This window comes from Sciurus carolinensis, chromosome 3, assembly GCF_902686445.1.
Source record: "Sciurus carolinensis chromosome 3, mSciCar1.2, whole genome shotgun sequence".
In the NCBI taxonomy this organism is placed as follows: domain Eukaryota; kingdom Metazoa; phylum Chordata; class Mammalia; order Rodentia; family Sciuridae; genus Sciurus; species Sciurus carolinensis.
The window spans coordinates 37,484,549-37,510,764 of NC_062215.1; the positions used below are offsets into that span (position 1 = coordinate 37,484,549).

Consider the following 26,216-nt stretch of genomic DNA (forward strand, 5'->3'; position numbering starts at 1 on the left):
CCTGTATTCTCTTTGGTGTTAAAGCAATGCCTCTAATAAATAACATCTGTGTGGATTCAGCCTGATAGGACTGCAGATCCTGAGTTATAACCACCCACCATGACAGCCCCAGAATAACTCAAGTTGCTTTTTCCTGCATAGTTTTTCAGAAAACTATAAAAGGATAAAACCATTAGAGTGGTATGTGGAGCTTTATAACCAGTCTGGCTCCAGGAGTGTGCCTGACTCTTTTATATCAGTCTAAGGTAAACCAGGTACATTCCAACTTTGATGATGTCACTTTTCTCCAAACCTGGTTCTATGCCTTTCTTCCTGATTCAAATTGCTGCCACTTGAGTTCATGTGTCCATCAGTAAGTCCCCACTTAATGCTCCATCTATCTGCCTCTCAGGTCTCACAGCACCCTGTGCCAGTCCTCATACACCAGGACTGAGCATTATCCAATTGTTTTACCAATTTATTTTGAAATTTAAGCAGAAAAGGAAACAGGGAATTACTCATCTTGGGATAAGTATTATCATCAAAACAAGAGACATAATAGTATTGTTTTTTTAAAATAATTTCTAGTTGTTGATGGACCTTTATTTTATTCATTTATTTATATGTGCTGCCAAGACTCAAACCCAGTGCCTCACACATGCTAGGCAAGTGCTCTACCACTGAGCCACAAACCCAGCCCACAGTATTATTTTTAAATAGCTAAAACCCTGACATTCAAATACAGATTGAATGTGTGGATTTAAACCATATGTGATAGAGTTCATAGAGTTAATTGCAGGTGATATTCTAAAACATGTTTGCCAAATTTGAACATAAATGAGTACCTATATATAAAGCAATCATAAGCCTATCCCCTTTGGGGTTGTCTTCTAGGGGACAGAAATCATTTGCATGTGTTCTAGTCAAAATTTTCAAGTTAATATGTTATTTAATAAACTCTGGGAACTGGTAAGAGTAAGTAGAACGTCAACCCCCTACCTACATTCCTGTATACTTACAGGAATCCCAGAGTGGGCCTGTTAGACAACATTCCAAGATGACAAAGGAAGGCATGCATTTCCCTTTTCCCTATTTCTAAGTACTGTTTTTGTTTTTTTTTTTTTTTTTTTTTTATACATAAGTTCTGAAGAGTTTTTTTTTTTCCTCTAAAGGATATTTTAAAAACCATTTAAACTAGGCATGGTGACATATGCCTGTAATATCACCTATTTGGGAGGCTGAGGCAGGAAGATTGCAAGTTCAAGGTCAGTCTGGAAAACATAGGAAGATGCTATCTCAAAATAAAATAAAAAGGGCTGGGGATGTAGTTCAGTAAGAGAGCATTTTCTTAGCATGGGAAGGGCCTGGGTTCAATCTCCAATACTGCAAAAAAAGAAAAACAAAACTTTTAAAGATAGAGTAGATGCCAAACATATGCACACCTCTATTTAAACATATAAGCTTATTTTTACAATCAGTACATCTTGGCTAACTATCTCATGAAATCCAAAGGACAGCACTGAATTTTAAATTACAACAAAATGTTTTCTATTTGAAAAAGTTTTAAACCTATGTCTATCTACTTTTAGTATGATTTGCCTAAGAAATCAATCGGAGGAAACTTATAATCAAATAACTTTTATAGCAATAAGTCACTATTTGAAAAAAGTCCTGAGATAACAACAAAAACTGGGGATTATTATAACCCAAGGAAAATAAACATAACTTCACATTATGTCTCATCTTCTTCTCCCTACAAAAATAGCTAGTAATTTTTAAGGTTTTGTGGTAGTTTGGGAAACAGCATCTTTTACCACCAGGTGCTCAAATGACACAACATTTTTACCCACTTAAATATCTAACCCATGAGAATCTCATGTCAATTCATAGTTTTAAGAATTGTTCATTAATTTTTAGTTTTATTAACCAAAAGAAAATGATTTGTAAAAAAAAAACAAAACAAAACAAAAAAAAAAAAAAAAAAAAGAAAATGATTTGTCTTCATTTCATTATCACCATTCTGCATTTGCTCAGGGAAACTGGCACCTCTGGATTTACTTTATTTTCTAATAACTACCTCATCATTGCAGATATTCAAGGACCTTGTAACTGTGCACTGGGGGTTTTGTTAAGAGAATGGAGCTCCTTTGTCCTTTTAACCACACTCACTCGCCCATGCGGAAAGAGAAGGCAGCTGTGGGGATAGGGATTAGGTAAACAAGCGTTAGAAATAGTATGTGACTGGAACTATATATTTAAATACTAGATGCTGTGGAAGCACTTTGTAGGAACACCTGGCCCAGCCTAGAAGGAGCAAAGGCCTAGAAACTTCCTGGTAGAAGTCACTGCTGAATAGCGTTGATGAGTTAGTAGGAATTAGTATTAGCACAGCACCAATTTATCCATTAAGCACAACTACTATGGTCCTCAAGTATATATGTCCACTCCTAAAGAAGAAAATCTAAATTTAAACAATGCACCTTTAGCTGTTGAACTTATTATTCATTAAAGTGTCACTGTATTGGAAAGTGGAGGGGCCATGCATGGGAAGAGAACCTAATTCTTCAGGGCCTTCTACACTCAAAGACTTTGATGTTGGCCCAAATTCCATGAGAAGCCCCTGGAAGATCCTGTGTGATGAATCATATGGCCAAGGCTGCATGCCAGAGCATGCCTTCTGGAGTTACCCAGATTGCAGGTTTTGGGGCACTTGAGAGTCCAGGGTGCAGTGATTAGGCCTTGAGATCATCAGAGCTTAGGAAAATCTCCTGGTCCCTAATCTTGAGACACTCCTGATCTTTATTCCAGTGGGCCAGAAGAGAACTGGAAATGGGCAGTGTCCACCAAGTCCCAACCCTGAGTCAGGGAGTCTGGCAGAAACAGCCACCCTCACCCTGTGGTCAGATTTACAAGAGCCAATGAATCTCCTAACAGAAGAATCCTTCTTGGAATAGTTCTTCTCTGTGCCTGTATACTGGGACAGCTGGAAAATCCCCATGTCACCTTTGCCCTCTACTTCCTGTTACATTCTCAGTCTCTGTCTGTCTTATAGAAATAGCATGTTCACTATTAATCAGCCAATAGACAGCATTCTGACCTCTGCCCTGTGACTTCCTGATCCTCCTCCTTTGATAAATATAAGGACAGGCCATGGAATCAGGGAACTGTGAACTCAAAATTCATTTCTCAGAACAGATCTGCCTGCTCACGGGGAAGATGAAGGTCTCCGCAGCTGCCCTCTCTTTCCTCATTCTCGTTGCTGCCCTTGGATCCCAGGCCCAGGTCATACCCGGTGAGTCTGGAGAGCCCTCCCACCGGTGGCCAGGTCCTCGGTAACTCTTGGTCTGGGGAGGAGATGCAAAGGGCACCATTGCCCTCCCTGGCTCTGTCTGCAGCTGTCAGTCCCTGGGAGAAACTGCACACAGGACTGGTCCCATCTGGGGAAAGAGTTATCGTTCTTTGCATGGCCGGAATTATTGGATTCTTTCTCTTAGCTGGCATTTTAGCTGGATCAAAAGAACCACCATTAAAGTATAAATGTGTGGAAAGAAGTACAGAAATCTGTGATGTTTGCACTGTTATATATCATCTACTGTAGAACTGCTATTTTCAGAGGAATTGGCACTTGCCAGGTAAGTGACTCACCTGAGGTCACTTTCTCATTTGAACATGTTGAATTTTAATTTATGAGGGTGACTGAATCTTTATAAAGGCCAATGCCATCAAAAAAAAAAAAAAAAAAGAATGAATTACTTACATTTCAGGGGGCACAAGCAGGAGGGAGGGGAAACCTATGCCAGAGCCTTTTTTGAGGTTTCTGAGGAGGACTCAGGACAAAACACAGCATGCTGTTTAGGACTGGCTAGTTTGAATACATCCAGAAAGCTTTGGATGTAGGGATGGTCTCTCATTATCTGGTACCCGGCTGTAGGATGATTTGGTAGGGGAAATATTGGCATGGCATTTGAGAGTGAGATAAAGGGGGGTCTGGGCAGAAGCATTCAGCTTTAGTTGGTTTGAACCTTTTACTATCTCTAAGAATTGACCAGTCCTCGGAGAGGCTCTCTCCCAGCTGTCAAGATTCTTAAGAAGTTAAAATGTCACAAGTTGCAGGGGAAAAAAAATAAATAAACATGATTAGCAGTCACCTCACCATTCTAATTTTTATTTAACAAACACATTGCCTAATATGTGCCATGCTGTCACTATTCTGAGTGTCTGATGAGTGTTTAAACATGAGTCTTCCAAACAACTTTGTGAGTTAGGTATTAGTTTGAACAAGTTGTTAATTGGCCATTCAGGGAGGGAACAAAATAGTAGTATTAAAGCAATTTTATATACTTTGTGTATTCTTGTTGTTCTTCTTATTATAGTCTCACTTTCCAAAAGAGAAAAGAGTGGTTTAGCAATCTTAAATAACATGCTTAATATCACACAGCTAATAAGTGTTGAAATCAGGATATGAGCTAGTTCAGAAGTAGTTATGGAAAGATGAGGCTATTTCAGATTTCTTTCTCCTTCTTTTCTTTTTTTTGCACTTTGGGTTAAACTCAAGGGTGCCCTACCACTGAGCCACATCCCTAGTCCTTTTATTTTTTTTAATCTTGAGACAGTGTCTTGCTAAGTTGCTGAGAGTTTCGTGGGGCTGCCTTCCAGCTTTTGATCCTCCTCCTCTGCCTTCCAAGTCACTGAAATTATAGGCATGAGTCACCACTCCAGGCTTAGATCTTATTTATTTACTTTCATTGCAATTCTAACCATATCATATCAAACATGTAGAGAAATGTTCACATGCCTCATTAATTTTTATTTATTTATAACTATTTAAGAAATGAGCTAGAAGTTAAGTCGCACTTGCCTAATTAGAATGATGCAGGCCCACAACCTCTTACCAACAATCTTTTGGAGTTAGATGGTTTCTGGAATGCAAAATTTTTTCTGGTTTGGAAAAAATAATACATCCCTAGACATTACCTAACCTCCCTGGTGGTCTCTGGGGAACATATTTGAATTGAATACCTGGGAATATGTATCCTAAGTTAGATAAATAAAGACTGGAAATAGCTTCACATCATTTCAAGGGACATTGTGTGCCACCAAATGAGTAGATGAAAAACTTGCTGTTTCCAGAGTCCTGAGATTCCAGAAGCATGTAGAAGGATTGTGGACTGTTTCACATTATGAAGACATTCCATTAACTTATTCATGTTCAACTTGCAGTTTGCTTTTAGTGTATCAGAGTCAGTAGAATGTCTTCATTGTCTCCAACATTTTCAAAAGGACCCAGAAACATCTCAGAGCACTCATGGTACAAAAGGGCTGAGACAGGCCTAGACCCAGAAAGGTGACTGTGGTCCGGGATCAGAGCCTCTCAGCCTTGGGCAAGGACTGGGGTGAGTGGAGATGCTGAGATGATGCTGCCTCCCAGCTATTTCTCTCCCCACCTTTCTATTTCTTTCAGATCCAGAAACAAGAGACCTTTTGGAGAAAGAGCATAAGTTTCAACCTCCACTAGATAATAAGCGTAAATATTCCATTTTAAAAAATTATTTTGTTTTAGTTGTAGGTGGACATAATACCTTTATTTTTATGTGGTGCTGAGGATGGAACCCAAGGCCTCACGCATACTAAGCAAGTGTTCTACCACTGAGCCCCAGCCCCAGCCCCTATGGCATATATTTAAAAGCAGCAGATGAGTACAGATCAGTACTATGGTTCCATCCACCATATTTACAGGATAGAGAGAGATCTAGAGGGCCCTGGAGTGTGTAGAAATCTCCAGGGAAGATCAGATGGGCCATGGGTATCCCCTCCAAAGATGCCTTTTCTGTTCCCATTTGGCTGTCCTGAGAGTCTACCCAGCTGGGGCCCAGGGTGCTCTCTGATGCCTGCAGCTGCCTTCCCCTTCTGAGGAAATGCTACTGCCCCTGTCATGGTCCACTGGGTACCTTTAGACACACGGTTCAACTCTGAGGTGAGGGTTCTGAAGCAAGGAGATGACAGTGAGTGCTAGCCAAGGAGGGAGAAGCTTCCATTCTGAGTCCTGGTCCCTCTTCATGGTATTCTTCACTGTAACCTCCATGGTACTCTTTTTTTTTTTTTTCTTCCCCCCACCCCTCCCACCCCTCTTTTCCCTCTATACAGTCCCTCCTTCTTCCATTCTTGCCCCCTCCTATCCCCATTTTATGTCATCATCCGCTTATCAGCGAGATCATTCATCCTTTGGTTTTTTGAGATTGGCTTATCTCACTTAGCATGATATTCTCCAATTTCATCCATTTGCCTGCAAATGCCATAATTTTATTATTCTTTATGGCTGAGTAATATTCCATTGTATATATATATACCACAGTTTCTTTATCCATTCATCAATTGAAGGACATCTAGGTTGGTTCCACAATCTGGCTATTGTGAATTGAGCAGCTATGACCATTGATGTGGCTGCATCTCTGTAGTATGCTGATTTTAAGTCCTTTTAGGCCAAGGAGTGGGATAGCTGGGTCAAATGGTGGTTCCATTCCAAGCTTTCTGAGGAATCTCCACACTGCTTTCCAGAGTGGCTGCACTAATTTTCAACCCCACCAGCAATGTATGAGTGTACCTTTTTCCCCACATCCTCGCCAACACCTATTGTTGCTTGTATTCTTGATAATCGCCATTCTAATTGGGGTGAGATAGAATCTTAGGGTAGTTTTGATTTGCATTTCTCTTATTACTAGAGAAGTTGAACACTATTTCATATATCTGTTGATTGCTTGTAGATCTTCTTCTGTGAAGTGTCAGTTCATTTCCTTAGCCCATTTGTTGATTGGTCTTTTGAGAGAAAAGACTTGTCTCTAAAATGATCCTTTCTCCACCTACAGTCTTTCACTCTCCTGCTGATTGCTGCTTCTCATATACTCCACGAAGAATCCGGTGTACATTCATGAAAGGTTATTTTGAAACGAGCAGTGGGTGCTCTCAGCCAGGTGTCATGTAAGTGCTAAGCTCCCCCCACCATGTGTTGAGGGCCAGGGAGCCAGCAGAGTCTTGGAGGGAGGACATGATGGATGGTGTCTAAAAAGCCCCATCCTTGAATCCTGCAAAGTAAGGGACAACTTGTGTCCTCATCAGGATCCTGCAGGGCATGAGGGATGAGACCTTCCTAGTGGAGAGGAGGAGAGGGGAGGAAGGAGACAGCAGGCAAGAGGCTGCCAAAGGACATTCCCATGAATCATCAGGGAGCCTCTCAGGCAGAGGAGGGTCTCAGAGGGGAGACTGGTTCTGAGCGGCCTTCTGCAGAGAATGGAAAGAACAGAGTGTTGGGTGGTGATTCCCAGGGGTAAGGAGGATGGGGCTCCTGTGTCCACTTGCTGAAGACAACTCAGTTCATAATCTCTCTCCTTCTCGTCACCCAGCTTTCTCACCAACAAGGGGCAACGTGTCTGTGCCAAACCCGATGATCCATCAGTTCAAGAGTGCATACAAATACTGAAGCACTAACCATCATCCTTGGATTCAGGAATTATGAAACTTGCATAAGAAGAAAGCAGAGAATGGCCAGCCCTCCCACCCCCAACTCTCTTGCCCCAGCACCTCCTAGGAATTTTTTTGCCTGAACTGTTTTTTAAAGAAATTTACTGTTCTGCTCTGGTTGTAAAAGTAATGCATCTAATGAAGAGTATTCAATTTCACTTTGCTTGGATTTTCAGAGGAAATAAACTAAAATAAAACTGAAAGAACTTCTGAACCCCAAAGAAATTAAAAGCAAGTTCTCATGTCTCAGCTCCTCTCTTCTGAACTGGCTAATCTTTGAAGGTTTGGTTACAATCTTCTCCATCACTTGCTCAAATCACAGTACATTTTTACTTAATATCTGACCCACAGTAATCTTTTGAAAGATTCTTGTTTATTCCATAATATTCTCCTATTTACCAAAAGAGAGATTCTAGTCTTTGTTTCATTATTCTTGACTCGCACCTGCAGATTCACACCATTCATGATTTCCTGGCAACGACTTCATTCTAGGAAACATTCCTCAAGAACATTCTAACTTCCTATTCCAGTCTGCAGAGATGATTCTGGACCTGCCAAAAAAAAAAAAAAAATAGTCATACTGGGATTTTTTTTTCTCACCACACTCCTGAGTTCATTATCTTGTGACAAATGACCCACAGCTTCCCTCTTCCTTGAATTTTTCATCTTGCTAGAGTATATCCTCCAACTGCCTCCTACAGGAAAAGATGACAAGGCAAACACTCTTCCTTGCCTCCTGGGGTCGACCAGGGCAGCAAATCTGACCATTCTGATGCTCCCTTCCAGTATTGCAGAGAAGTAGGAAAAAATAAATAAAAAAGGAATCCACCTAGGGGACAGTGGTCATGGCAGCAGATTCCAGAGGTGGTGGTACTAGCACACATGTTCATGACCAGTTCTGGAGGTTGGCCTCGCCAGCTTCAGTGCCCAGCCGGGGCGTCAGTATCCACACCACTGGCTCCTGGTGCATGATTTTGGCTGTGGCATTCAAGCTGGTCTCTTTAGGTCTCTACCCGTTTTTCAAGCTTTCTTGACATTTCTTTGCCCTACTCAAGACCGATGTGATCCTACAATATGTATAATCAGAAAAATGAGAGATTACACTCCAGTTATGTATGATCTACCAAAATGTATAAATGCATTCTATTGTGTAAAACTATAGAACAAATAAAATTTAAAAATTTAAAATTAAAAAAAAATTGTTGTGATAGATTTCTCTTTTGCTTAAATCAACCAGAGTTATTTTCTACCGCTTTGCAACAAAAAACTCCAACTGATACAAACAATAAACTTTCTGGGATTTTGAGGATCTAAACCTTTTGATAGTTCAGCTGACTATGAAAGTCCCCTTTCAAAATCATTTTCTCTCAGAACACTGTAGACATTTCTCAATCATCCTCTCCTATTTCCTATAATGCCAAAATTCCAAAGCCAACTGATTTCTTATTACTGAATAAAAATACATTCTTAGAGCTTTTAGGAAATTTCCTTTAATCTTTGGAATTCACACATTTTACCAAAATGTATCTAAATGTGTCCTCTATTTATTATCCCTGCTAGTCCTTCAATTAGCTTTTTACTCTGAAGACTTGAACCTTATTTTAACTCAACTTTTTTCTCCTGTGGGTTCTTTACTTTCTTCCCTCCACTCATGCTATTGCAGGCTTGTAGATCAACCAATGAGTATTGGATTTTGTGCATCTATCCTTTATGAATCTTAAATTTTCTCTCATATTTTATAGTTTATCATGTGATGGAAATTTTCTTTTGTCTTTATTTATGTCCTTTCTATATTTAATTATCAAGAATTCTTTACTGACCTCAGACAGCTGACTTTTGTGTGAATGAGGAGAGATGGGTAGGAAGTGGCTGGGAATAAGGAACAAGGCACAAGTGCATTCAAGTTAAACCAGTGTCCTAGGTGATTCTTCTGCAGGTGTCCTAGGACCTTGCTTAGAGATAGCACTTGAAGAGGTGTGGGTGAACAGGTAGGCGGGCTAGCTGTGGACCATGCATGGTCTTCAGAAATGCCTAGCTTTTCTCCCCATGACACTCTTCTTAGCATAAGAAGAAGTTCCTAATTCTCTGGCTACAAATGCAGATTCTGATCATAGGAGCTCTGGTTCTGCTGAATGGGGAGGAAGGAGAAGTGCAACTTGCCAGGCTTTTACTGATGTGGTCAGACTATTTCCTGGGGCATGTACTGAGGGGTGGGGTGGGGCTTCTTGTGATCTGGGGAACTACTCAATTCTTGCTTTGGCCCAGGGTCCCCTCTGGAAAGCTCCCTCAGCAGATTCCTTCCTGGTTTAGAGAACCACACAAACCCTGCACCCAGCTGCCCTGAAATGGAGACTAGCAAGGTTGCCCCACCCAAGTTTCTTCTGCCAGCACACCTTTCGCAGGAATTCTAAAATAGGTATTTATGTCACTCAAACAAATTATTATTGACTATTTTATGTTGTGCATTGTGCTATACATTAGGAAAACCATGAGAAGAAAATACATTAGACTGCTGTCCTTAAAGAATATCTCAATCCATAGAGGAGCCTGAAAATACAAATAAGCTATAATACTTGGGTATAAAAATCACATCTAATTAAACACTAAATCTCCAAATTATGCAACACTGAACTAAAAAGATGAGGCTGTTTATATTTGAAGGCAAACAGTCTGGGACTCCCCATGCCTAAATTACATTGCCTAAGGGCTAAAGAAACCAATATAATGAAGCATACCAGTTAGAAATCTGTATTATATAGACAAGGGCTTTTGAAATGTTACCAGGCATAAGAATCAGTGGAGGGCTTGTTAAAACACAGATTGTCGGATGCCACCCTTAGAAATCTGATTCAGTAGGAATAGGAAAGGGCCAAAGAATGGCATATAATAATGTGGAAAAAAGTAATGTGGTCACTAACTATATTCCTTTTCATCCTGGTCATAATATTGTATATTTTTAACACCTTTATTCTTAAGTGGGAGTGAAGTGGCTTGATGTTGGCTATGGAATGTGGGTGACAGTAATTTATATTGTTTCCAGAACTGTTTCATGAAAATCTCCTAATCCTCCTCTGCCTCTCCCCTTTGGTAACAAGCTTGGAGGTCTTGTGCTGCAAATGATGGCATTACAAGATAGAAAAGATCCTGGTTCCTGAATGAGCGCATGGAATTGCTCTCCCCACACACACCTTTACCCCACTGCTGACCACCATCAGACTGTGACAGGTGAAAAAATAAACCTTCATTTTGTTAATCACCTAGGTTGTTTAGTAGAGCAGTTAGCATATACACCCTGATGCAGTTCAGAACTCAATAACTGCTGGAAAAATGAAGGGATTTCCTGTAAGGCTCCTAGCAACACTGGGCAGGTTGGCTAATCTTCATGAAAACAGAGTGAACACTTTCTCTTCCCTATTCATATTCTCCCCAGAAACAGCTTGTTTCCTAAGATTGTTCCTAATGACAACTATTGTCATTTTATTTGATGAGTTAAACAGTGTAGTTATGGATGGTAAGAAAATTTCTCATTAATGACTGTCTCCACACCTAACTGTGAAAATTCAACCATTTCCTATAAGATACACATGTATAAATCTGGTTCAATTTATTTATTCATTTTTCCTTTAAAATGCGGATTTTTAAATCATCTGTTATATGCTAGGCTCTGTGTGAATGGACAAAGATGAATGATGGATGTTCCCTGCCCTGACGATCCCAGGCAAAAAGAGATTAAACAGCTATGTAACCACAACAGCATGCAGAACGAACAAAGTGCCCCCAAGAAGAGCATGAGGAGGGCCACTAGACTGAATGGGCAGAGTGACTTCCAAATCACTGTGTGAACATGAGTAGTCACTGGCCCTGTAGTAGCCCTGGTTTCCATTCAGTAAATGGCCAGCTCAGACTAACCTAAGGATAACAGGTACACAGCAGACAAGCTGAACCAGAGCAGAAACCATACGTCAGTCACGGTACTTCTTCCTGAGGACCTGGACGTGGCCTCAGAATAGTTTCTAGTACAGGGCTTCAGTTCACCACTAATCAATAAAACCTGCTAGCTGCCCCTGCAGTGGGCATTCTCTAAGTTTCCCACAGAGCTTCTCTGGAGCAAAAGTCAGAAAGCAGGAGGAGGAGCCAAAGGTATCCATTCCCTGAGCTCAGAATGGGCTAATATTAAAGATCTTACAGAGAACACAAGACAGCCTGGACATTTTTTGGAGTGCTTAGTAGGGGCTGCCATGTTTCTTTAGAGCACACAGACTTGGGAGCCAGAGTGTCTGAGTTTGAACTCCAGTCCCACTAATCAAGTGTCAAAGCTTGGGCTTTGCTTCTGAGCCTGTTTCCTCAACCACTGTTATGAAGACTACATGCACTATTATGCATAATGCATTTGGGACAGCGGCTATGGTGTGCAGCAACCATTATATAAATCAGATGCTACTGAGCATCTTAGTACTTCTTTACACACCCTCCCCGCTGTGTGGTTAGGGGGATGGGGATGACCCGGAAACTACAGGTTCTGCTTCAGAACCTAAGTGAGGATGTCCTGGCCCTGAGCAATAAGGGGGGACCCCAGACCTCATCTCACTACCCGCCAATGTCCTCAGGTCTCCAGAAGAACAGATCCTGAAACATCAGACCCCACCTGGCCTCCTTTATGAGACCTGGAACAGGAATTGGGCACAGGACTCATCCCAACCTTGAGATCTTTGACTAGACTGAGATAGTGCCCCAGCCCCTATCTCGTGATCCACATCCAGGTCTTACATCAGAGGAGTTATTCCTGCTGAGGATGGGAGGCAATTTCCTCCCTTAAATCTTGGCTCTCCATGCTTCCTTCACACCACCCTCAACGAATGCTCAGGATGTGAAATTGCTGAGTCATCTACTGCTTTTTCTGCTTCCTTTCAAAATCTCAGTTCCCTTAGTTAAAAAAAATATTTTGCCTCAGTGATCATTTCTCAACACTTCCTCGCCCCAGGAGCCTCAGAAGCCAACCCTCCTCCTGCAAGGATGAAGTTTTCCATGGCCACCATCTTCCTCTTCCTTCCCCTCCTCTCTGTCATCCTAGGGACCAAGATCACATCTTCCTCACGTGAGTGCAACACCTTGTCTTCCTTCCAACCTAGTTCCTGGGGGAAAAGAAGCAGGAATAAGGTAGCTGGGGAGGTGGAGTCAAGGGGCTCCAGAAGGGGGTCTGCCATCTTCTTAAACTGGTGTCATCTTTACTGGATCCAGGACCAGTGCTCCTTCCCCTCAAGGCCAAGAGTAAGGCCAGCCTTGCTCTCCGCTCCCTCAATTCCTCTCTTTGCCAATAGCATGCGAGTAGCCTGTGCATTGGGGGGATATTATCCCAGGGAGATTGAGCAGCAGGGTTAGGAACCCTTCAAGGCCATTTTGTCTATCAGCAACCCCCTCACCCTGAGATTTGCGCCCAGCCTACTTCTGGCATCACCCCGGCCCTGTGCGTGCAGCATTGCTTGGGTATGGACTAGAGGAACCATGACAGTCGGGGTCCTGCCTGCACCACCCTTTTGCAGTTTAATTCTTAGAATGAGCTGCCTTTACAGAAAACCAAAACTACTCCTTGCCCATCCATTTTACCTTGTTTCTTTTTTCAGAAACTGGAGGGAAATGTACAAGGTTATTGAAATAAAATTAGTTGGAAATTAACAGAGGTAAATCTGGATAGTTTAATTGATCTCTTTGAAAAACGATTTGTCAGCTCAGAGGATGAAGGTGGGAGAGTCAGAGCCCTAAGTGAGCCTTAGGGACCAGGGATCCCTTAGTCCATTCTTCAGATAGTAGGATGCTACCTGGCTTGGGGCTGGGTGCTGGACCAGGCCTTTCTCTTTCCACCCAAGCCCCCCCACCACCACCAGTGACCTCTGAGCCCACTGCAGTGCCCACTCAAGTTTCTGTCCAGCTTGGTCACAGTATGTGCACACACCTGATTTTTCGACTCCATAACCACAGCAAGTGGTTATTTGTACAGGGCCCTTGCTGCTACCCCTGGAATTCAAGTTTGGGGTGACCTCACTGTCACTCCCTTGCATCTCCTAAAAGAGCTATAAAATTTCAGTCAGAAATAGCTGAAGAGTCACCTAATCCAGTGATTTTTAAAACTTTTTAGACCATGAAACTTTTTCTTCAAGAAAATTCTTCCACAGAAGTCAGTATAGAATGCAGGGAAAAGGGTTAAATGAGGTTCCCATAACACTGCTCTCAAATTCAGCAGTTCCTCCAATATAGCCCAGAAGCCCCCAGAGAAGAAAGCTCAGTGTAAAACCCACCAGCCCAGTCCAAAGTCCTCATTAACAATGGAGGAAACAGAGGGAAAATAAAATGATCACAGTACAAAGACAAAGTGAAGATGGCTTAGAATTTGGGTGTCCTGACTCTACCACCATTACCCTTAGGGTTTGGTATGGGACTTCTTCCTTCTCTGCAATCCATGGGCTCAGGGGGGACAGGACAAGGGACTGGGTGGGGCTGAAATGACATGTCTCTTGAGATTTACTGGTATTTTTTTTCCAAGTACTCCTATTCGGAGCATCTTTCCTGAGTAAGGCACACTTGACCTTGGGCAAGTCACTAGCCTTCTCTGTGGGTCAGCTTCCTAGAAATGTGTGCTCACTGAGGAGTTGGAAGTCATCCGCTGACCTTCCCATGTGGGGTTGAGGGAAAGGAGGGAGGGTGGGTGCAGATGAGGGGTGGGGGAGGAGCTGAAGAGTGCTAAGGAGAGGGAGAGGAGGCTGAGTTTCTCCAAAGTCTTCTCTCCAGCTCTGCAGGGCTCTCCCCTCCCTCCTTGCAGAAGCAGCAGCAATGTATCCTTTGACAGGAGTCCTCACCTCAGGGTGCCCCTTGCTTTCTCCTCAGGAGGACCTTACTACCCCTCAGAGTGCTGCTTCACCTACATTTCCCACAAGTTCCCGCGTCATCAGATCATGGATTATTATGAGACCAGCAGCGAGTGTCCCAAGTCCGGAGTTGTGTAGGTGGCAAGGCCACACCACACTTGGGGAGAGGGAGCCTGTGGGCCCTGGGGAGAGGGGCTGGGGGGGATTGGAACAGGACTCCTACCACGCCTCCCAGGTGCGTCCACCTAGGAAGAGGCAGCCAGAGGGCGCACTGGGGACTCTATGACTGAAACCTGCTGAGAGAGTCGCCTGAATGCTGACCCCTTGATGGGGAGGCGTAAGGAGAAAGGAGGAGGCACAGAAACACTTCCTGGGTCCGAGGGGGACACAGAGATTAGATGTGCTGAGCCTGAAGAGCATGTCTCTGAAGAGAACCTGACCCAGTGCTGCTGCTAACAAGGAGAGACGGCATAGACCCAGTGGGGACGTGACGGGGAGGTTGGATGGGCTTTCTTCCCAGCTGCCGAACCCCTTGGTTTATGATCCTCCCTCTTGTTCCATAGCTTCATCACCAAAAAGGGACACTCCATCTGTGCCAACCCTAGAGATAAATGGGTCCAGGACTACATCAAGGACCTGGAGGAGAACTGAATGATCCAGAAGCTCTGGAGAAGGGCTCAGCTCAGCCAACCGAAGAGGCCAAGGCCCCTCCACCCCAGCCTTCCCCTAGCCTCCGCCTGGGAGCTGCCCTGGCTTGAATTAAAGACCTTTCTTGCCTTTCCCTGTCCTCATTCATTTCTACTGAACTTATCCATTGGTGGTAGACTGGTGACACCAGTGAACTGAGCCTGGTGTGGCACCTCAGCACCAAGTCTCACTGTGCACAAGTTTTCCCAGAGTCTGGTACCAGAAACTAGGTCAGGCCTGTGAATGGGGTAGTGGGAAGCTGAGCAGAAAGCAAGAGAGGAACACAGTGTGAAGCCACCTCCTCAATGTCAGTGGTAACACACACCGTGTCGTCAGTGCTAGTCACTCTGCTAAGCAGCCTGTCTGCACCACCTCACTTAAGCTTCACAACAAGTATGGAAGCTAAGATCTTCATAAAGGCCTCTCCTTAGCGGTCAGGCTCCAGAGTCTCTGTGTGTGTGCACACATGCGCACAGCTTCCAAGGCTTTTCTTTGCTGCTGATTGGGATAGATATGAGTCCTCCACCTTTATCCCCTTCTTCCCCCTTCACTTACATATACCAGGTTATACTGTTTGCCTTACTCAGTGTTGCATCCCCCACAAGGCCTAGCAGAAAACCTGGCCCATATTAGGTGCTCAAGAAGGGGATGGACAGTGTTGGGGAGATAGCTCAGTTGCTAGAGTGCTTACCTTGCAAGCACAAGGCCCTGGGTTCAAATCCCCAGCACCACAAAAAAAAAAAAAAAGGGATGAACAAATGGATGGATGGAAGGAAGAAAGGAAGGACAAAATGAGAAATTGAGAGGTCTGTACCCTAAGAATGGGCTCTCAGACTTATGTTCAGGGCTAAGGAGGAAATTTGTGTACTTGGAAAAAGAAAATGCCTGGTGTAAGGACCATGACCTCTCTCCCTGGGTTTCAGCCTTTCACAGACAAGGGTTTATGCGCCGAAGCAACAGTCAGGAGGGGGCCACTGGGCTAAAGGCACACCCAGACTTCCTCAGTGCCCCACCCCCGCCCCAGTTCCAATAAACAGAGGTCAAAGGGGCACCTCACAGACCCTCCCTCCCTGACCACTGACTGCCTTGGACCCACCAGGACTAATTGTATTATGTGTGTTTCCTGTTTATGAGCAGTCACACCAAACAGCAGGCCCCTTGAGGATCTGCACATTTCCTATTCTGTCCCTGCTCCTGCTAACGGCTGACACTTCCCTTATGCCTCTGAAGTTCGCAGTCCATTAGCAGTAAAATCCCTACATCATCTTTCTCCTCACAGAATGCTGACATAAACCTGGAACCAGGTCTTGAGGCCATGGAAAGAGAGATGTTGTGCTGCAAATCCAGCCAGAGCCCAGGACTGATGGGGGTGGGTGCAGGTCCTGCTGAACTCCCGACCATGTAAGCTGCCTGTCAGGCTCACAGTATGGGAGCGCCCTCTGCTGGGCACAATTGGCCACGGAGGCAGGGTTGGGTGAATCTGTATTTGGAACACCCACTGCCGAGGTCAAGGTCCAAAGAAATATATAAAAACACTGACAAACTAAGCACCTCAACAACAAACGGGGGTCCAGGGATCAGACTTACTGTTTTATAAGAACATTAGTAGCATAACCTGTGACAAGAAAGAGCGAGAGCTCAATTGGTGTCTTCAGACTGGGGCTCGGGGCCATCCTTCTCCGAGGCCACTAGAGCCTCAGCGAGCCTCTCTCTAATCCTGCCTTATGCTCACCCACCCAAAGGCCGGTCACCAGAGGGAAACTGGGACTGTTCAACCCTCGCTCCCTCATCAACACAGAGATGGCGGTAGGTGACACAGTGAAAGCAAACAGATCTGGTTCTCAGTACTGCTGGTGTCTTCAACTCTACCTTTGTGGCCTCCCCTCTCTAAGTGACAGTGGCCTTGGAGTAGTGATTGCCTCTTCACTGGCAAGGTAAGTAAGGTGGCTGGCAGTGACCCCTGGCCACACAGTCCTCCAATCACCCCCTCGTGTGAATTCAAATCCTGCTGAACTCAGCAGCACCAGCCCATCCTCCATGGTCCTCCCTTTCAGCCAACACAGAGGCCACTGTTTCTCCTCCTCCACCACCTCTGTGGCGGTCAGAGTCCAGAAAGCTGAGCAGTGGGCGCTCCCGACGACCAGCGGCAAGGTGGACACCTCTGCTCAGCTCTCCCTGGAGTTGCGCTGCCCTGCTGAGATGAAGGCTTCGGTGGCTGCTTTCCTTCTCCTTGTCTTTGCCACCACGTCTGCGTCTCTCTTCCAGCCAAGTGAGTTCACTGGACCCTGTGCGGTGGGATGAGAAAGGGGAAGGGGTGGCTGGCAGAGAGGTGACACCAAGAGTACTGTCAGCTCTCAAACTACATCGGCCCCAGGGCCTCTCCCAGCCTTCGCCCCAGTTGCTGTTCTCAGTTCCTCCCCTTTGTAAGTAGAGCTGGGCTTGGTCCAGAACGTTCTGGGGAGGGGCAGGTCTAAGAAACTGAGTTAAGGTTTCCTTGAGGAGTCCGGAGGATGGATTCAGGGAGAGGAGCCTAGCAGAGAATGCAGAAATAAGTGTAGTAAGTAAAATATGGGCGAGGCATGTGGGAGCCATCACCTGGGACCCAGTCCAGAAATGGGGAGTCTGCACTAGACACCCCCCTCCTGGCAGCGGCTGGCATGGATTGCTGGGACTACCAGATAACCAAGATGAGTCCCCATGGGATGCCCAAGTATGCCGTTTGGGGATTTGTGGCTTCCTTTTCCCATGCTTATCTAAAGAGAGGGGGAATTGGGACCTATGGAGAATAGGGTTTGCTTTGCCCACTCCCTATCCCCTGCCTCTGCCATTATTTATAAGGACTGGTGACTACGGAGACACAAAGACACTCAGCCCTTCTATGTAGCCACCTTTGGTGGCTCCAGCCCATCTTTTCTCCCTTGGGGCTACCCAAGTTTGTAGTCTGGCCTGGCTTGACCTGCATAAACACACAGAGGAGCAAAGGTCAAGTGCATCATGCAATCTGTCCACACACTCAGGGTGACTAGCCCTGGTCTTTGTAAATTCTGTTTTGAGAACCAGGGACATAAACATCACTTATAAAAGAACTGTACACAGAGTCATTTATGGAGGGACTGCGTGTGTCTGGTGGGTAGGAAGGGACAACAATGTCCTCTGGAGAGGTCAGTCAGCCTAGTTCAGCGGGTTCAGACTTCAAAAACAAAATAGTCCACCTGAAACATGGATCAGCCAGAGGGCGCTCTTGAGATATCCCAAAGTTTGTCATTGGTTGGAAACAGAGGGTCAGACTACATAGGGACTTACTGGCATTCTGCAGGTTTGGGGGCTGGTCTCTGGCCTGACTTCCTGGGTAGTATCTCCAACTGGTAAGTAGTCAGGGGAACTCAAGAAGGCACTAACCTATCAAGTCCAACATCCTGGAGACATCTCAGAGAAGGAAAAAAGCTGTTTGCAATCAAAAAAAGTGGCCATTACTACCATTTGTTCTCAATTGTATTCTAATAAGCACCAACTGAATTTTCAGTGAGCCAGGCTGAGTTAGACACCTTCTCAACTATTCTCACCTTGATCTTAGAAGTATCTTAGAGAAATTAAGAAAACTGCCCACAGCTGAGCATGATGGTGTCTGCCTTTAATCATAGCAATGCAGGAGGCTGAGGAAGAAGGATCGCAAGTTCTTGGCCAACCTCAGCAACTTAGTGAGACCATGTCTCAAAATAAAATTTTAAAAAGAACTCGGTAATAGAACACCCTTGGGTTCAATCCCTAATATTGCAAAGAAGAGAAAGAAAAAGAAAATAGCTCATGATTCAAATCATTTATTCAAGATTTTGACCCCAACCACCGGAGGCCTGAATTGTACCGTTTTTCCTCTTGTTCATGGATCCCCCACACCCTCTTCCCTACCTCAGCATCTCTAATGCCTCTAGGGTGGAGCCTAGATTCCACCATTGTTGGTTCATGTGTGTCCCATCCTTCTTGCTCGGTTTCATCTCTTCCCACTCCTTCCTTCTTCCCTGGCACCCCAAACTGCTCAGCGATGGCTAGATACACTGAGTGAGCTTCCCCCAACTTTAGGCCTCTTTCTTTCTTCCACATCCTACAAATTCTTTGTCTGTCTAGATCCTACTCATCTTCTGAAAACCAACTCAGGCACCCACGCCCTGCTTTGGGACTTCCTGAACCACCAAGGCTGCGCTCAGTACCCCTCACTCTGTTTCCACAGCACCTTGTACCAGACCACCTTCTATGGCAATGTTTAACATTTCACTTTCTTTTTTAGCCTGGCTTGTGGTGGTCACATCTTCTACCTCTTTTCACCCCATAGAACCCCAATATATACTTGCCAAATTCAGTCACAAGTAAATAAGAGTGAGCCAGTTTCTTTAGCAAGGATGAATCTCTGCGCCATTTGTATTTGATGACACTCAGTTCAGAGACTGAGGGATCCAGGTGTGTGTCCCTGAAAGGTTTCATCTCTTTTGCTTTCCCTATTGCCCATCAAGCTGTCATCAGTCCCTGCAAACAGGTGGCTTTGCTTTCAGAGGAGTGGCATGCAATCGATGGGAGATGGAGGTAGGCAGCCTTGGTCTCTCTCGTGGTCTCACTAGCTCAACTTGCAATATGATTCCTTCAGAAATCCCTGAGTCGGTGAACATTCCAGCTGTCTGCTGCCTGACGTATAATGAGAAAGTATTGCCACGGAAACTGGTAATAGGATACCGAGAGGCCCTCACCTGTCATCTACCAGCAATCATGTAAGCACTTGCCTGCCAAGATGACTGTGGAAATGGGAGGGAAACTCTGGGGCAGGAATGGGCTGCATAAGACAAAGAGGTCTCCATGTTAGAAGCAGTGGAATCTAGAAATTTTGAATCTCAGGGACCTGGGTTTAATTCCTGATTTTGCCACTTATACCTGTGTGTTCAATAAGCGGCAGCCATTGTGAAACCCAAGCCTAAGAGTCTAGACTGAGTGGGGAAGGGATTGAGAAAAGGAAGGGTGGGGAAGTCTGAGGGGACCCAGACAGGGGAGCTGAAGCGAGGCTGTAGAGGACATGAGCCATGTGAGCTACAGGGGGGCATGTGGCCTGGATCTCCAACCTGCTCCACAGCCCATGACATCTGACTCTGCCTCCACAGCTTTGTCACCAAGAAGAACCGAGAAGTCTGCACCAACCCCAATGACGACTGGGTCCAAGAGTACATCAAAGATTCCCATGTACCTTTGCTGCCTCCCAGGAACTTGGCCTCGGTTAAAGTCACCAGAACAGAGAAAGGCCAGTCCCAGCTCCACTCCCCATGATGATGAGGCCTCCATGGAAGCCCAGGTGTAGGGAGAAAGGATCCCTATGGTCTGAAGTAGCACAGTCATAGAGACACAGGTCAATGATCAAAATAAAAGTATTTTGAATATTGTCTTAATCTTGGGAGGAAATGTCAAAGTTAAGGGCAGGGAAAAAGACAGTCTCGATTCAGAGAAAAATCTTTCACCTTTTCTTACTCTGTGTCCCATTTCTCACCTTCCACCAACACACCAGTTATTCTAAATATTCCAGTTTCCAACCAACCAAACCATCTCTGGCTTCTGGATCTTGGCCTATTAAAAGTCCCATAGAACTCTTGATTTCTCCTGTTTATCTTATTCCTTTCCTGGATCTATTTTTCTCCCATTATTCTTTTTTTCCCCAAAAAACATAATTTGGTGGTCGGAAGAGGGGAGACCAGGGTGAGAATATTCACATGTTAATAGCTTTGTACCCTGTAGCAGAGACCTGGCTGCAGCCCCACCGCCAGGTTTGGTCCTCCTCAGAAGGTCATGGAAAGGATTCCAGACCCAAAAGCAGAGGTGTGCACCTGTAGCTTCCACCTGTTATGCAGGGCAGAGAAAGGGCCTTAGGTTAGGCTGGGGGTAAACTCTCAATCCAGATCTTTTAAGCTTGCAAATAAATGAAGTGTCCTTAATTGCCAATTTGATTCTTAACTTTCTGCCTCTTTCCTACTAGTATGAAAGAAACTTAATCTCAGGGTTTTTTCAGGGGCCTCTCTACATTGCCTTGATAATTTTGTCAAGATTGGGAACTGCAGCGTTCGGTAGCACCAAGGACAGGAACACACAGTAGATCTCCCCTGCTCTCTAATCCTCTCTCTCCAGCTCAAAAGCAGGGAACTGAATTCAACAGAATCCAACATTTTCCAAAAATGCTGTTGAGCAGTTAAAACAAAAATCAGGCAACTGAAGTTAGATGACTAAGAGAAACTACCTGGTGAAAACTGGCTCATGAATTAGATTCTGGTGAACTGACTCATAACTGTCCCCGGTGGCCATGTGGGTAATACACGAGCCTGCCTCCCCAGCCCAGCCCAAGCTCATCCGCCCGCGGCATCCCCACCCTGCTAACAGACTCAGAGAGATTGGAAATTTGGACCTGAGAAACACAGACTGCTTGCGGCTGCAGCAGAGGTGTAATTCTGGCAGCATCCCAACGGAAGAGACCTATGAACTTCTGCCCTGAAGTTCCTGATGCTGCTCTGCTTCCGGCCCTGCCCCAAGGTTGGGAGTCTAGCTAGTCTTTCAGTTCCATGAGATAGCCCAGCAGCCTGACCATTATCCCACCTTTAAAAAAAAATTGTCATAGGGCCACGGTGCCACTTAGCACCCCTGGAGTAACTTTTGCTGGTTTAGCTGGGTTCTGGATTTGTGTTTGTGGGTGCATTGAAATATACATTCATATAAAACTGATCGCTTGAATCATTTCTAAGTGTACCGTATGTTCACATTGTTGTGCAGCCTCACCACTACCATCTCCAGAACCTTCTCATGCAAGACTGAAATTCTGTACCCATTACACACCAACTCGCCCTTCTCCCCTCCCCCGCCACTGGTAAGCGTCATTCCATTTTCTGTCACTATGAATTGACTACTCTAGGTTCTTCTTGTAAGTGGAATCCTTTAGTGACTGACTTACTTCCCTGAACATTCTGTCTTCTAGGCTCATCCGTGTTGTAACATGTCAGAACCTCATTCTTTTTAAGGCTGAGCAATATTCTATTTTACATGTATCCCATATTTTATCTTGCCACCTGTGGACCTGTGGTATCTCCCTTTTCTTTCTGTTAACCAGAGTTAGCAGAGCTTGGTTTCTGTTACTTGCATCAAAAGCACCTTAATGTGTACAATGACCCATCAACCATCACTATACTTCAGAAGGAGCTCAGAGGCAGGCGAGGGCTCTACCCCACATGCTTGCTTCCATTTGTCCTCCACAAGAGGTCAGTGCTAACCTGTTTTTGTCCTGCCCTGGCCGTGAGCTCCTGTTCAGTGTTCTAGGAGTTCTCTCTGCATACCTTCCTATCAGAGCTCAAGTGCTACAGCACTTGATCAAACACCTCCCTTCAGGGACTCACAGTCTGAGTTTCAGAGAATCACTAGCAAATACAATGTAGTCAGGCTTGCAGAGGCCAGAGTAGACATGAGTTGGGGTGGGGACAGTGACAGGGCCTAATTGACACAGGAGCCAGGACAACATCAGAGTACATACCCAAGGCCAATAGGAAGTTTCAAAGTCCTCAGCCAGCACCAGGGTCAAAGTCAGGGAACCAAGATTCAAAGGCTTAAAGGACAGGGATTGACTGAAAACAGGAAGCACAGGACCATGCTTCTGGCAGGTTGGAAATGAAATGTCATTGTCTTTTTTTTTTTTTTTTTCTGTTCATCAGAGGAGTTCAAGGTTGAGTTGCTAGTATGAAAATTTGACTAATTGAGTATTTATATATACAAAAGCAAATCCCTACTCAGCACATAACATTAATCTTGCCAAAAACTTCCAGGAATTCAGAACCAGAAGGGTTTATCATAGGTGCATTCCATTGTTTTTCAAAAGGGCTATTCCTAAGCGGGGCACAGTGGCTCACACCTGTAATCCCAGTGGCTCAGGAGGCTGAGGCAGGAGGACCTTGAGCAACGACAAGGCGCTGAGCAACTCAGTGAGGCCCCGTCTCTAAACAAAATACAAAATAGGGTTGGGGATGTGGTTCAGTGGTGGAGTGCCCTGAGTTCAATCCCTGGTATACTTCCCAAATAAAGGGCTATTCCTAATCTTTTCAAGGAAGGAAGATGGATACCTCACACACACACACACACACACACACACACACACACACACTTCCTCATTCTGGCACACAGGGGTTTCCAGCCCATGCCATCCTCAAGTGAAACCTCACCCACATACTCCTACTTCCCATCAGCTTATGGAAGGGACTGTCAGTTTTGGGAACAGAGGTGGCCAGTTGGGAGGGAGTGGAATGTACAAGTTTTATGAGGGAATTTTTTTCAGTCTTGTGTAAGAGAAAGGGGTGGTTCCAGTGAACGAGGCCCAAACAGAAATATGGGGGAACCAGCTGGGTTAGAAAGAGAAGAAAGTGAAAAAGCAACTCTGGATAACAAAAGAGCATGTTCCTCTCTACGCTATGAGGATTTGGATCAGATGGCCAAATGTCCTGAGGCTATCTTTAGAAATGTTATCAGGTCCTCTAATGTGGGCCAAGTGAGCACAACACACTTTCCCCAGGGAGAGCACATGTGTGCATGTTCACGGGCAAGCAGCCATTGAACGTTGCCAGTGGCCTGAGTTGGCACTTGGGCACTTGGGGGACATAGCTGATGTGATGGTCTAAAATCACTAGATCCAAACCTGGATAGACAAATCCAGATTCAAATCCCAATTCTACCACTTCCTCTGAGACCTTGGGTAACCACTAACTCCTTCTAAGCCTCAATCTCCTCATCTGTAAAACCGATCAATAGCAGTAGCTACCAGTCGATGTTGAGAGGATTGGGAGGTGAAATGAGGAGTACTTAGCAGACAGCAAGTGCTCCACAGATGGACCTTTTTTATTCCTGTATCTGATGTTCCCTTGGGACCATAGAATATGAGTCAGGAAGCAGCTTCTCCTCATTTGTGAAGATAAAGGAACTAGAGGTTAGAGAAGAATGCTGATGTGCCCAATGTCACACTATGACACATCTGGCACTAGAACTGGGGACCATATTTTAGACAACACAACAACAATAACAACAACAACAACAACAAAAAAAAAACTTCAAATCCACATAAGCCTGAGGTTCCTATGAGTATGGGAAAGGTTGGAGTCACCTGACTGAGGAAGCAGTAGCTCCAGCCCTGAAGATCCTCTCCCCTGACCTGGGCTACATGGGGAGCCTGGTCTCCAGGCCAGTGTCCTCTTATTCCTGTCAAGAAGCAATGGGTAAAAATGCAGAAAGGTTTTCTGAATCTCTCCAGAGTCCAGTATTTATTAGCAGTACTCTCGTCTCTCTGAGACCGCTTTTCTCTTCTGCAAAGTAGAACTAGTACCTTAAAGGGCTTCTGCAACCATCCCCAGCTCCCAGCACAGAGTCTGGAACAAGTATTACAAGAAAAGAGAAAACGCTGTTGTTCTCTTAAAAGCTAAAACAAGGGCTGGGGATACAGGTCAGAGGTAGAGTGCTTATCTAGCATGTGTGAGGTCCTGGGTTCAATGTCTCATACTGGAAGAAAGCTAAAACAAGAATCTCACCTATGGATGAAACAACCTTGGTCAAGAAAATACATTGGTAACCCCAGTTGAAACAGGAAACGCCTCTAGAACGTGGTTACAGACTGAGGCAGATACTTCAGAGGAAAAGATGAAGAGAAGAGTGAACCAAAAAGGAAGTTTTGCCCCTGAGAGCTAAAGGGAAGGAAAGCATGGAGTCAAGGAACAGGTTGGAGACTGTGCAATGAACAGCAGGAACACCCCCGGAGCTCTGGAAAGTTCCACCAATTATTTGGAGTGGTTTTAGGGAAAGTGAAGCGGGAGATGAATCCACTTCAAGTGTAACACACTTGTGATATATGGCCAGTATCCCCAGAACAGTATCCCCAATTCTTAGACATTAAGGACTGTGAAGCAAGTCCTTGGGGATGAACAGAGATCTTAGGAAAACTTTGGATTCCAGAATTGGGAAAAATGAAAAAAATCTCAAACTACTCTCAAAATCCAGAATGGCTACATTAGATTGGGTGATGTCAAAGAACTCACTGAGAAGATGACATGTAACCTGGGAGTTAAATGCCTAAAGTGTATCAGTCATGAAAGAATCCAGAAAGAAAGAACTTTCCAGACAGAGGGCACAACCCGTGCAAAGACCCTAAGGCAGGCACTAGCTTGGCACCTGGATGGGGTGGCTGAAGCATAGAGGAGGGGGAGAGCAGGCTGGGTATAAAAGAAGACAAAAGCAGGCCCTGCAGGGCTGTGCACACCAGAGCAAGGAGTGAGCAATTTATTTCATGAAAGATGAAAAGTCACTGGGATTGTTTAAGCAGTCATGTGAGATCATCTGATTTACATGTTTAAAGAAACATTGGCTGCCATACAGAGATGGATTGCTGAGGGAAAGGAGCCTAGTTAGGAAACCACTGCAGCAGACCAAGCTACAGTGATCGTGGCTTGGATCAGGGATTCGATTGGAACATATTAAGAAAGACTTGGGCTTGAGCAACTAGGTGGATGTTGATGAGATCCATAGAAAGGGGAAGTCTGGTGGGGTTAAAACAGGTATCAGGAGTTCTGTTTGGCTCTTGTTAATTTGAAGATGCTTGTTAACTGTCCATGTTGAGTAGGAGGTTGGTTATTTGAGTCTGCAGGAAAAGTTCAGGCTGGAGATATAAAGCCATGGGACCATCTGGAGTCAGCCAGAGGGAGTGGGTAATGGGTAAGAGGCCCAGGAGCACCCAAAAATTTAGTGGTAGAGCAGAGGAAGAATAGTACAAAAATGGAATGGACAAGTGGCCAATGAGATAGCAAGAAAAGCAGCAGAGTGTGGTAACCCAGGAGACCAAAGAAGAAATACTGCCAGAAATAGGAAATAACCAAACATGGTGAGTGCTACCAGGAGACAAAGGGAGACTAGAGAGGTGGCCATTGGATTAGATTCAGGGAGGTCATCAGTGACTTTGATGAGAAGTTTCAGGGGCAGACCCAAAACCCAACCAAAATGGGTGGGAGAGGGAATGGGGTTTGTGGAAGTCAGACCAGCACTGTTGGCAACTCTAAGAAGCTTTTGTGAAAGGAAAGCAAAATTTAAGGCGGGAACCAGAGGCAGGTATGGATTCAAGGGAGAATTTTTAAAGATGTG

General features: G+C 44.8%; 3 protein-coding genes across 4 annotated transcripts; all 3 read left to right on the top strand.

The window, feature by feature from the left end:
- The first annotated feature begins 2,940 nt into the window (after positions 1-2,940).
- On the top strand, positions 2,941-8,666 carry LOC124980095 (C-C motif chemokine 15-like). 2 transcript variants are annotated; one of them, XM_047545292.1, is made up of 4 exons: positions 2,995-3,271; positions 5,441-5,503; positions 6,843-6,954; positions 7,377-8,666. In XM_047545292.1, the coding sequence occupies exons 1-4, from the start codon at positions 3,130-3,132 to the stop codon at positions 7,459-7,461; spliced, it is 402 nt and encodes a 133-aa protein (XP_047401248.1). In that variant the 5' UTR covers positions 2,995-3,129; the 3' UTR covers positions 7,462-8,666. The 2 variants fall into 2 exon arrangements, with proteins under 2 accessions (XP_047401249.1, XP_047401248.1); XM_047545293.1 differs by lacking the exon at positions 5,441-5,503 and having other exon boundaries at positions 2,941-3,271.
- A 3,780-nt stretch (positions 8,667-12,446) lies between these two features.
- Ccl14 (C-C motif chemokine ligand 14) lies at positions 12,447-15,134 on the top strand. Its single transcript, XM_047545294.1, has 3 exons — positions 12,447-12,589; positions 14,374-14,488; positions 14,918-15,134. Exons 1-3 carry the CDS (start codon positions 12,508-12,510, stop codon positions 15,003-15,005), a joined length of 285 nt encoding a protein of 94 aa, XP_047401250.1. The 5' UTR covers positions 12,447-12,507; the 3' UTR covers positions 15,006-15,134.
- A 1,541-nt stretch (positions 15,135-16,675) lies between these two features.
- On the top strand, positions 16,676-21,011 carry Ccl16 (C-C motif chemokine ligand 16). The gene is made up of 4 exons (XM_047546083.1): positions 16,676-16,975; positions 17,096-17,310; positions 19,678-19,798; positions 20,183-21,011. The coding sequence occupies exons 1-4, from the start codon at positions 16,842-16,844 to the stop codon at positions 20,343-20,345; spliced, it is 633 nt and encodes a 210-aa protein (XP_047402039.1). The 5' UTR covers positions 16,676-16,841; the 3' UTR covers positions 20,346-21,011.
- The last annotated feature ends 5,205 nt before the right edge of the window (positions 21,012-26,216 follow it).